Source organism: Camelus bactrianus, chromosome 5 (genome assembly GCF_048773025.1).
Source record: "Camelus bactrianus isolate YW-2024 breed Bactrian camel chromosome 5, ASM4877302v1, whole genome shotgun sequence".
Lineage (NCBI taxonomy): Eukaryota > Metazoa > Chordata > Mammalia > Artiodactyla > Camelidae > Camelus > Camelus bactrianus.
Window position 1 is genome coordinate 54,979,063 of NC_133543.1, and position 12,367 is coordinate 54,991,429.

General features: G+C 33.8%; 1 protein-coding gene across 2 annotated transcripts in view; it reads right to left on the bottom strand.

Moving 5' to 3' along the window:
- OLA1 (Obg like ATPase 1) overlaps positions 1-12,367 on the bottom strand; it is a 138,433-nt gene that overhangs the window by 109,731 nt on the left and 16,335 nt on the right. For both annotated transcript variants that reach the window (XM_074363903.1, XM_074363904.1), the window contains exon 4: positions 12,001-12,128. In XM_074363903.1, coding sequence (XP_074220004.1) covers positions 12,001-12,128 — 128 coding nt within the window. The remainder of the gene's footprint in view (positions 1-12,000; positions 12,129-12,367) is intronic.

A 12,367-nucleotide genomic window follows, 5' to 3' on the forward strand; every position in this document is an offset into this window, starting at 1 on the left:
AAATAATACAATAAAGGCAAAAGGATATGAATAAAGTCACTCACTGAAGAGTTACTATCACAGCAAAATAAGTGAAAACATATTCCAATATTTAGGAAATTATAAATTGTAGATCACTGACACAATGAAATATTATCCCCTCATTAAAAATTATTATTAATATTAAAGCTATTTTAAAATAAGAAAAATGTTTTATGATATAATATTAAGCAATAAAATAGCTTTTAGGAAGTAAACATAGGATAGTAATTAAAGTATGGGTTTTGCTAAAAGTCTTGACTCTGCCACTCAGTAGCTGTATGATTTTTGAAAGTTATTCAAACTCTGAGACCTAGTTTCCTCATTTCTAAAACAGGCTAATAAGATCTAACTCACAGGGTTCTTAGGAGAATCAAATGAGAGCACTGCAAGGTGCCTGCTCCTAACTCAGTGAATTCCCTTTCCTATTACTCAATTGACTCCTTCCTATCACTGGGACCATGAATTTACAAATAGCAGGTCATATCTAAAATGGTGATGCATGATAAGATTGTGGTTCTTTATTTTAAATTATAACCTGTAGTAAATTTCCTTAATGGGGGCTTATATTTTCCTCAGTTCTTTAAAAGTACAATACCAACTCTTAGTCTGACTATAACCGCTAATATAACACTGCTTCAATTGTTTTTAAGAATCATATTCAAAATAATTTTAATCAGAATTCTTTCCCAAACATTTTACCCACAATACACAAATCAGAATTCAGCCTGAATATATAAAGATGGAAAATAACAAGTTAGTAAAATGGGTGGAGTATGTGCAATCCCCTGTATTTTCATACTAATGCTTCATTAAAATTTGAGTAATAAATTTAGTTGCAGGGATAAGGGAGAACACCGTTCCCAGAAAGCAGTAAATTAATGTATAACCCATTGTTTCAGTTCTATCCAGCTGACAATCTGGCATGCAAGAGACCTTCACAACTGTCCTAAAGAGAAGGTTGATACAGTTGTTCCTTTCAACTCAAGGAAGAGGGAAGAAGAACAGAACCATCTCTCTGAGACCCAACTCCTTATCTATGTGATGTGTAAAATATCTAAAGTTCTGGTACAACGGGCTCTTCCTTAGGTCTGATGGCAAGAACGGAGTCAATCAAGTCTAGACCAGCCAGGCAAGGTCCCTTCCTCCCTCTCACAGTGGGAGCAAGGACAGCAAAGACAGGGTTGGGGGGAGGAGAAGATGACCAGGAAGGGAACATCATGGATCTGGACAAGATAATTCCAGGCTCATGTGCAGTCTGGGGATTTTGAGGGAACACCTTGACCTCACCAGTGCAGAGGAGAGGAATCGTCTGGTTCTAACAGACCAGTGTTGCTACATAGCCTGTAGCCCTTAGAGGAAGCCCTGCCTTTCCTTCAACTGCCTGGTCTGGCAACCCATAAGCTCCAAATTATAAGTCATTGATGCAAGAAAACTGTATGGCCTACAATGGGTGGTTTAAGGGTATCAATGTAAAGTTTGCAAAAGGGCAAGTTATAAGGAAATTGAAGACTCACTGCAATAAAACAAGTGCTCATCTAATTTTATTCATGCAAGTTAAGTATAACAAGAATGCACTGGTTTTCAAAACCGAATCAAGTCTCAATACTTATATTGTTAACTTAACATAATGACAGGTTCCTTACAACTAACAAATACACAGTTTAAAATTTGATGTTTAAGGATCAAGAGACTCTCCAGGACCTTAGAAGATGCCCTTCCATCCCTAAGTAATTTCAACCTGTTAGTGAGAGAACAGTCTTAAAAAATAATCCATATAGTTGCTATTTCCAGCAAAGAGGACGGGAAACAAGACCTCTAAAACATGTCAGAAAAGACAATCAAGAAAAAAAATGAAAATGCCTCAAGCACCTAAAGTAGATATGAGACCACCATGAATACGAGGATATGTTCGAGCAATTAAATTGTAGATAGCTAGTAGATTAAACAGCTTCATACAATATTACAATGCAAACTAGAAGGAACTGTTTCTTACTGCGGCCATATTTTCCACAGTAAACAGAAGTTGGTTATTAGAATGCATTGTATATGTAGATGAGAACCACTACATAATTATTTAACCCACTGAATTTGTACTGAAGAAACAAAGAAAACATATGTTTTTTGGTCAGATTGTTTACAGCCATCCAATACCAGATTTATTTAATAAATACTGCTGAAAAGGAAAATTACAGGACCCAAAGAAAAAAAACTCCATTATTTTAGGATACAATCAAAGACAGCTTTATATTGGCAATTTGTGTCTGGGCAAAAATGTGTGACTCATTTTAAACTTTTAAATGATATGCTTATGAGGAGGGGGGATAGGCTCTTGAAAAACAGTAATTTATGTTCATGGTAATTAAAGGTGATTTACAAAACATATAAACACCTAACTTAACCTAAAGGAGGGGGTAGCAATTAAATGAAAGCATTTTTACCTTCTCATTTAGCAGTTCAATAAAGTTGTAGTGCCTTGAGGGCTACAATTCCACATAAACTAGAAAGGCAACTTAAGACCTATTCCTTCCATCAATGCTACCTTCATCCTTTTTTAGCAAACACAGGCAACAAAACTAAAGGCACTCTCTGGAATCTTACTGTTAAAGCTCTAACTAAGCAATTTAAACATATGAAATTCAAACAGATACAGAGAGACAGTAATACAAAACAGAATGAAGACCCATCTGTTATTAATAATAAAGGAGAAAGGATAAGGGCTTTTATTTTTCTTGGCCAAAAATTCTAACCATCTGTACAGAAATCATCTACCTAGATTAATCTTAGCTCTATCTCATAAGGACTTGTCTCCCCAGTTTAAGGGGGTTGAGCCCAAAAGAGAAGTGAAATCAGTCAAGGGCTTACAATCATATATGGATGGGGTGGGGACAGACATATTTTCTAAGAATTATAAAACCCAAAAAGAAGTAACATCAAAATCAAACAGTACAATCAGCAATTATTCCAAAAACTGAAATGCTCTACCTACTAAAAGGAGTAGACTCCTTTTTTTAAAAAGAAAATAAACACTGAAAAGTAAATGCAAATAGAAACTACACTCTTCCGTGTAATCAGGAAAAGAAAATCAGCATATATCTTTTCAGATTTTAAAGAAAAGAAAAGCAGACACTTCTGGAGATTGGAAACAAGGGGCAAATAAGAAATTTTATTGTGAACACCTTAATTATTTCCTATTTTGTTTATAATAACCATATATCATTTAGAATTTTTAAATATAATGATTTTTTTTAAGTAATAGCATTTGGCCATTTACAATCAAAAGGTAGAGTGACATCTGATAAAACCAAAACTGTCTACTCATTAGGTACAAGAGGGAGGTTAAACACACAATTAATGTACAATGTTATGTGCACTATGAAACAATGCTCATTTTTTTCTAAAGCACAAGTTTTTGTACCTAAATTGCATATAATTCAATCCATAATAAGGTGATACTTTTTGATATAAGTAGATGGCTACTGATCTCGAACAATAATGGGCTGGCATGGCTAGCAAGGGTTTCCGAGCTTTGACCAATCAACAAAGGAATTTTGTTTAGGTGACGACACTGTGCATGCTAAAATAATTGGTGTAAAGACAATAAAAATGCTAAGAATCTATTTAGAAGACTATGCTTCTTTTCCTATTATCATTCTTACTCTTGGGGGGAAAAAAAAACAGATGAAATGAAATACTGAGTTCTCAATCTCAATCTTCCAGTCTTTCAAAGTCCAGCTTAGGTTAGGTGGCCAGTTCCTGACTCTACTTGGCAAGGACACAGATAAGGCTCCGCAGATATCTTCTTACCAAGAATACATGGAAAGGGAAGAGATAAGTGCACAAAATAGACTTAGCTTGTTATTAGGACAAAGAGAAATAAAGGCAGTCCTGCCTCTCCCATAGCCTCCTCTTCTCCCCTTAACACACACACACATACATACACACACACATACACACTTTCACTAAGGAATCTTAGAAATGCAAGTATCATTTTATGGCAGAACAAACTATCTAAATATAATGCTGTGGGAGCTATCAAGGAAGTAAATTCTTTAACAACAGAACCCTCTAATTTAGTTATCTGAGAGTAAACTCCTTAACTAAATCATCGTGGCAGAACCATCCTGATTAGCACTGCTTAAAAACTAAACATTTTATAGAGATCACAATAGATCAATGACAACTCCAGAATCACAACATTCTAAGCCAAAGTCATCTTCTCATTGTGTTAATGCACAACTCTTGAGAATTTTATTTGAATCATTTGTGCATATCTTACATTGGTATTTAAATAAGAAAATTCCTCATGTTTTATAAATCAGAATAGTACATGTTCACTAAAAAAAAGCCAAGAGTCTAAAGTAAAAAAATAAAGTCACCCATCTCTCTCACCACCCCAGTTCTATTTGCCAAAAAAACTATCAACAATTTGATGATCCTCTTCAAATTTCTTTCTATGAATATAGAGCAGAGCTGATCTGTTCAACACTGTAGCTACTAGCCACATATGACTATAAAGTACTTGAAATGTGTTTAGTCCAAATGGAGATGTGCTCTAAGTATTAATTACACACCAGATTTCAAAAACATGGCATAAAAAATGTATCAATAATTTTTCAAACTGACTACATGTTGAAATAATATTTTGATAGATTAAATGTTATTAAAGTTAATTTCACCTTTTACTTTTTTAATGTGGCTATCAGAAAATTTTCAATTATATATATAGCTCACACTGTATTTCTATTGGTCAGCACTGGTGCAAAAGCTTACAATGCAGGTTTTGGAGTTAGCCTTGCCTTACTGAGTACTATTCCCAAGTACACCAGCCACCAGCTCTGTAACACTGGACAAATTTCCTAACCTCTCTGTACCTACTTCTGACTTGTTCTGGGAATTAAATGAAATTCCTCACATAAAGCACTTAGCACAGAGCCTGGCACCTAGTAAGTACTTAATAAATATTTGATGACAACAAAAGATTAAAACTATAACCTAATTCTTAAAAAAAAAAAAATCACTATATAGGACTTGTCTCTTCAGAAAAGTCTTCAGATATGCCTGTAGGTCACCTCTGTGCAGAGAAGGTAGTCTCTGAAAAACAATGTACACCAAGCACTTGAATTTTCTTTCTCTCTCTTTCTCTCTCTCACACACGCGCACACACACACACGCACATACACAGATACATGTATCTTGAACATGTTTACTATATAGATCTCAAACATTTAGATCTAAAAATGTACAACAGTAGTATGGTATAGTGAAAAAACTAGAAAGAGAAAAAACCTTAAAGAAGAAAGACGGCTCGATGCCCAATTTACTAGCTATGTACCCTAGGAAAACTACTTGGCCTTTCTTTCTCAATACCCTCATCCGTACAGCTGCAGAACTGTTAAGATTAAATAGAATAATACATTAGAAAGATCTACCATAGTACCTAATACATACCAGGTGGTTAATAATCATTTCCCTTCTTCTGGAAATCAAAATAAAATGCCAACAATTCAGACATATGGTAATAAAGTTAATATTGAATTGCTTGCCATGCCACAACTGCCAAAGCCTGCTCACATCCTGAAGAAGTAGTTTAAAAACATGCTAACTCTACAGTCAACCTTGGTTCCCTACATTTTATCCCTTATATGAATTGGAGCTACAAACCTATACTATTATATAAAACAGTATAGGTAAATACTCCAGAAAAGATGAATACTTCAGGGAAAAAAAAAAAACTAATGCTGCCCTCTATTTTCATCAAGTTTTACAGGAGGAGGTAAAAGATTGTTTCCAAACTACTGCCTTTGATGCAAACTAACAGCAAACACTACACAGGGGGCTGTGCCTCAGGTCTCCCCTACAAAGATGCAATAAATTTCAATTTAGAGCTAGGAAAGGGTATCTCTTCTGATATATAACAGATATATATGAAATTAGACAACGTATAATTTTTTCTCTTTGCCTTGGCTGTTTTGGATGCTCAATGGTAAGATTTATTCTCAATTTCAATATTTTATTTGGTGTTGGTTATATGTTATCATGTACTCAGATTCCTGACAGTCCATCCATCCCATTCGTTTTAATTCCCATTCTTCATTAATTGGCCTTTGTCATTTTCCTGTTATTTTAATGTGTTTGTCTTTCACTGTAAAGTTCCTTTTAGAAGTCAGTAGAGCAAAATAATAAATGCAACTGAAGTTCAAACAAAATTTTCAAAATAAATCCACAGGAAGAAAATTTAAGAAGCAACTGGAGAACAGAACTGGAAAGATCAGGACACCATTAACCCATACTCTCAGCATTACCACTGACATCACACATGCACATGCAAATCAATTTAGCTGAAAATAATCAAATTATATTTGAAATTTTGTTCTCTATAACTAATAAATGTTTATATACTTCATAATTATTAGTTCTATAAATCCAAACCTCATACATGTTTCTAAATTGGAAATAAAACTGTCCCATAGCTCAGAAAGCAGAATTCTTGTTTCTAGCCTACAAGGTCATATCTCTAAGCAGCTGTTGAGAAACAAGTTTCATCTATAAACAGCTTAACATTGGGTGCAGTGATACTGCCAAAGGTGCTGTCCTTCAGGTAACACACAACAGATAGCTTCCCGTTGAAAAATCACTTCAAAACTTCTAATGCCAGCTTAAAAAAACTAAGGATTCAGTAAAATCAATAGCCTCGTCATGTTCAAAGCTTTAAAAATCTAACGACAGGAAGTTATACTGCATCTAAAAATTGGTAAAAGCAAGTCACGTTGGCTCACTAAACCCTAGAGAAAAATTAATATTTTTCTAAATAAAACACCTGTTAGAAATTACTGCATGTATAAATTTTAAAAGAATTTGCTTCCAATAATATGGTTGCTGTTCCCCTATTCTATACTGAATCTTTGGCAAACAGTCTTATTTGAGGAGACTTCTGTTTATAGGAGATGTAAGAAAAGCCTATCATTAAATTCCTATCCCTTCTTCACAAAGTCTCTCAAATTTGCTTTCTCTCCAATTGCCACTGACAGTTTTCTGAAATCCAGTGCTTATTATTTCCTCCATGAAGTACTACAAAAACTTGCTGGCTCTCCTTTTGGCCCCAAACGTCTTCCCACTAAAATTTATTCAGAGTGTGTTGATAGAGCATCAACTGTTAACTAAGTGACATAATCCTGCAGATCACTTGTGAAGTGGATAAAATCCAAATTTTTAACTTAACAAAAGTACAAATTATCAATACCAATGGACACAATAGGGATGAATCTCACAGACATAATGTTGAGAGAAAGGAGGAAGGCAGAAAAGGATAGAGAATGTGCGATTACATTTATATGAAGTTCAAGAATAAGCAAAACTAACTGATAATAGAAGTGAGAAGAGTCATTATCCCGAGTGGGGGACTGGCTGAAAAGGGTGACAGAAATGTTCTCTATCTTGATCTATGTGGTGGTTACACAAGTGTATACAAGTGTACAAATGCATCCAGCTGTGCACTTCGGATCTGTGCATTTTACATTACTTTACTGCACATATTTTCTATCTAAATCAAAATAATGGAAAATAAATTAGAAGAAAACAGTTGTGACTACTTACCTGATTATGCAAAGGCTAAAGCTAACTCAGCTTATATGAATAACTAACCTGTTAAGACTCACTTCAACTTTAGCAATACTTGTTTAGTGAAAGATAAATTTCTGTTTATGTAACTGAATCCACAGCTATGAGTTAGTATATAGTAACTCTAAAAATACATTTTAAAAGACAAGTATACATAAAACAGATAAATAAGTTTCATCTGTATAGCACAGAGAACTATATTCAATATCTTGTAGTAACCTGTAACAAAAAAGAATATGAAAAGGAAATACATGTATGCATATGTATGACTGAAACACTATGCTGTACACCAGAAATTGACACAACATTGTAACCTGACAATACTTCAATTAAAAAAAGACAAAATGTAACTCCAGATCTGCATACATGTGAACAACACAATCTTTTATTATTTCTAGCATCTCTCCTGTCCTTAGTGTACTTTGTAAATAAGAGAACTATTGAAAATAAAATTTTAAAGAGAACTCTAAAGGACTGATGGAGGGAGGGGTCTGAAATACCTATACATTAGGCAACAAACTGCACAATGGGGAAAAAAAAGCAACTGCTATTTGAGGAGTAAGGAAACTATGTGATGTATACAGACCCTTTTACAAAAGAAGTATTCTATGTTTTTCAGGCTAAGACTTCATCAATGGAAGTCATTATTAGTAACTAGAAAAATATATTTTTATAACAATAAAGTTTCCAATTATTGATGCCTAACTCCAATTTGATTTCTTGAAACATTAAAAATGCAACTCAATTGAATAACTCCTGGGAACAGTTTAATCTGCCTCCCTGTCCCAAGTCTCCATTCAAAACTTTACACTTAAGCCATTAGAGAAGAAAATCCTTAATATGGTGGACATGGTGAATACCCAACTACCTCCCGGGCTCTTTTCCATCACTCTTACTCCTTGCCATTCATCCTATCTGCGTTTCATTGCATGAGGGCCTTTGAAACAAGCCAGTTACTATGAATAGTAAATCTCTCCTTTCCTCCTTCCACTGACTTACCAGCTCTCACCCTCTAGGCAGAGCCATCACTTCCCCAAGGTAACACCACACACACACACACACACACACACACACACACACACACACACACAGAGTCTCTCTTCTTTGCACAAAATTGGAGAATGACATCTAGTATTTATACGACCATTTATTCAATTTCTGTCTCCTCCACTGGATTATAAGCTCCATGAGGGACAGTCATATCTGTTTTTACCCATGATTACATCCCTCAGTATCCAACACACTTTTAAAAAGGTCCTCCACAAATGATGTGTCAAATGAGTAAGACAGAGTGATCTAAAGATTTAAAGCCACTAAGAAGTACAAACAACTAGGCTTTCTATAATTTATAAATAAGTTATAAGGATGTAATGTACAGTACAGGGAACATAACCAATATTTCATAGTATCTTTACATGAAGTACAATACATAAAAATATTAAATCACTCTATTGTACCCTGAAACTAATATATTTTTTAAGTCAACTATACTGCAATTTTTTTAAAAAGTGCTTTTCAAAATTACTAGATTTTCAAGTTAACAACAACAAAAAAAAGACTTAACAGCCAAAGTAAACCTGTCAAAATAACTATTTACATTTAAAACACGTATAAATTTTTAATACAATGTATACATTTACATCCAATAACCAAAAGATGTAAACAAGGTGAGGGGCAAGTTAATTTTTTAAAATCAAACTAATAGAAAGAAACATAGCATTAATAAATTAAAATTCAGTAATAAACCAAAACTTCCCATTGATAACTTTTTCTCTCTCTTTTGAGGTTCTAATGGAAAGCTTCAAAGTGCCCTAACACACTAATATATATCCTTCTATACTGCCCTCATCCTTAGTAGTTGAAACAAACTGTATAGAACAAAAACAGAGAAATTAAAAGATATAAACATAAAAAATGGATTTTTCTTACCAAAATAAAAAATGAAGAATTAAAATAAATTTCAAACTTATTTTAAGCAAATAAGTAAACAATTCACAGTATGTGTTTTTAATAAAAGTCCAAATCCAACAATGTAATTACACATTTATTAATATAATTATTCAATGTTTATTTCTAACACTAGACTAGAAGTTTCACAAAACCAGAGACTATATTAGCTTCTGCTACCTACTATACATATTTCCAGCACCCAGAACAGAAAGCATTTACTATTTAATTAATGAATAGTAAATAAACAAACAAACTGCATTTCTGGTGACTAAGATATTTGAAGAAAATAATCCTTAAATAAAGAGTAATATTAAAGATAAAATCTTATTTCACACTCATATTTCATAATCTGTTGAAGATGAAAATATATAATTTGGAATGATAGACTCCTCAGTTTTCATAGCGTCAAAGTAATCACTTTATCCTTTTATTCTCTACAAGTCTTTTTTACTGCCTATAATTCTATGAAGGTTTTTTAAAAGTTCTTGTTATAAATGTCATCACTGTGTGTTCTGTGCATTATACAAATAATACATAAAGTATTTCATCAATTCTAAGATGCATATTTTCAGTTTAACATTTTTTAAATCAATTGCTGTAAGAAAATACATTACCTAGTTTAACTGGATTTTTTTCCTTTCTTAACAATGTCTTTAGCCTGAATGAAATACAATAAAGTATGTATGCTCCTAACCAAATTCATTTTTCCCCTATAGGTTAGAAAAATATATCAGATGTATATTACACAAAGGACAACAAAATCAAAGACTTTATGACATATAGTAATGGTTTCAAGCTATTCTCAGGAACTTACCATCACCCTAAACTGCTCTACCTCTGAAAATTTTAAATCAAATATCCTTCCCTAATCACACATCTGCTCACAGTCAGCAAATCTATTCCTGAACCTCATCAAGAAACAGATCCATGAGGCATCCATTTTTCAGTCCTTTCCTCCTTTCACTCCTATCCTATGGTAAGCTCTAAGCTACCCTAAACTAAGCTCTATGCCACGCATCAGTTCAATCACTCACACTGAATCCTTCACTTCTCTTCCCCCATCTTCCTGTCACACCTACCCTATCAACACTACTTTCTTAAAGACATTCCTATCTGGAAGTCCCAGGTGTACATTCAAAACACTATTCCAAACTGAACTCATCAACTCTCTCCTAAGACTTGCTGCTCCTTCTGTATTTAACACTTCAGTGAGTGGCATCAAGAGTCATTCAACTGATGCAGTCCAGAAACCTAGGAGTCACACTTGATTCCACTCTCTTTTTGAAACTCACACATCAGTCACCAGAACCAGTGAAAAAACAACCTGTCAGGAAAACAGAGGCTCCTACCAACGTACAGACATTAGGTAACACTACTCAACATAACTGAATCCCCCCACACACAAGTATATAACCTTATTCTTTGCCTGCACCACGAACCCTATCAGAAGGTGTCTCCAAACCTCGATCCAAGGTAAAGCTACTAGACTAGTGCTTCTCAAACTACCTGCGGTGGACTTTTGTAAAATACAATAAAAATTAATAACTAGGCAAATGAATTTTTTAAAAGACATACAAAAACACTGGCACAATTTTTTAATTAAATATAAATGACAAAAAAAATTTTCAAATTGCTATAAAATTTTCTAAATGCTCATTCTCAATTGCTTATAGTTATCAAGTCAAGGACTAGTAACTAACAAAAACACTAAACCAGCCCACAGCTGGACCCCATCTCTAATTGATGCTTCCTTCGTTTGCATTAATTTGCTTATTATAATACTATTACCATAAAATGCAGTCTTTGACTGGAGCCTTAACCTAAAACTTTCTATTTTTTCAGAGAACTGTTATGTTCTTGGCTCACTTTTACAGTCAAAAGAACACAAACGAACACATAGTTCTACCTATTTTCTCCCTTTGCTTTATGTCCCTCTTTCCATTAAGGACTAGCTGACCTATAGCTTCTCCTTAATCCTTTCATCCCTAATAAATAACCTGGATGCTTTTCTCTCCTCTCAGATAGTGGAATCCCCTCCTCTATCAATTCTGCCTTCTCAACACATGGAAAAGCAAGAATGCAGAAAAGTCCCGTAAGTTAAAAAATTTCAAAATGCCTTTACAATCAGCAAAGTTACTTCCACATAGAAACACCTCTCAATGGGTCTAATCCAGAACAGGATCAAATTCAATTAGAATATAACAGCAACACAGCATATACTTGCTATGGAATAAACCTTCTCATATGGAGATAACACTTAATAACATTAAAGTCAAAATTAACAGAAGAATCCGCGATTCATCATTTGAAGCTAAGCGAATCCTATTTTATTATTTATTAATTTTATTTGAGCAATAATGGAAAGAAAACTTGGATCATGGTAAAATCAATTAAATAAACAACTGTACTTACGTGTTAGATGAAAGATTCCATCACAGGCACTAATATGAGACAAAAAGGCATTTCCCAGACCTTGCCCATTGTGAGCTCCTTTCACAAGACCAGCAATATCCACTACATTTAGAAAGGCAGGAATTTTGCTGAAAAACAAAAGACGATTTTATTATAAAATAGTACTAAGAACCTGTTTGTTAACCAAGTAGCTTTCCTAAACAGGTTACATGAGTTAATTCTTTCCTTTCTAGAACAATGTTTTGTTCTAGACTCTCAGGGCTAATGATCTGATAAATGAATACAAAGAAAAATTTTTTAAACAAGAAATTATTTCTATAACATTAGGACTTTCTTACCCAGGAAAATGAAGGGAAAAAACTTTAAA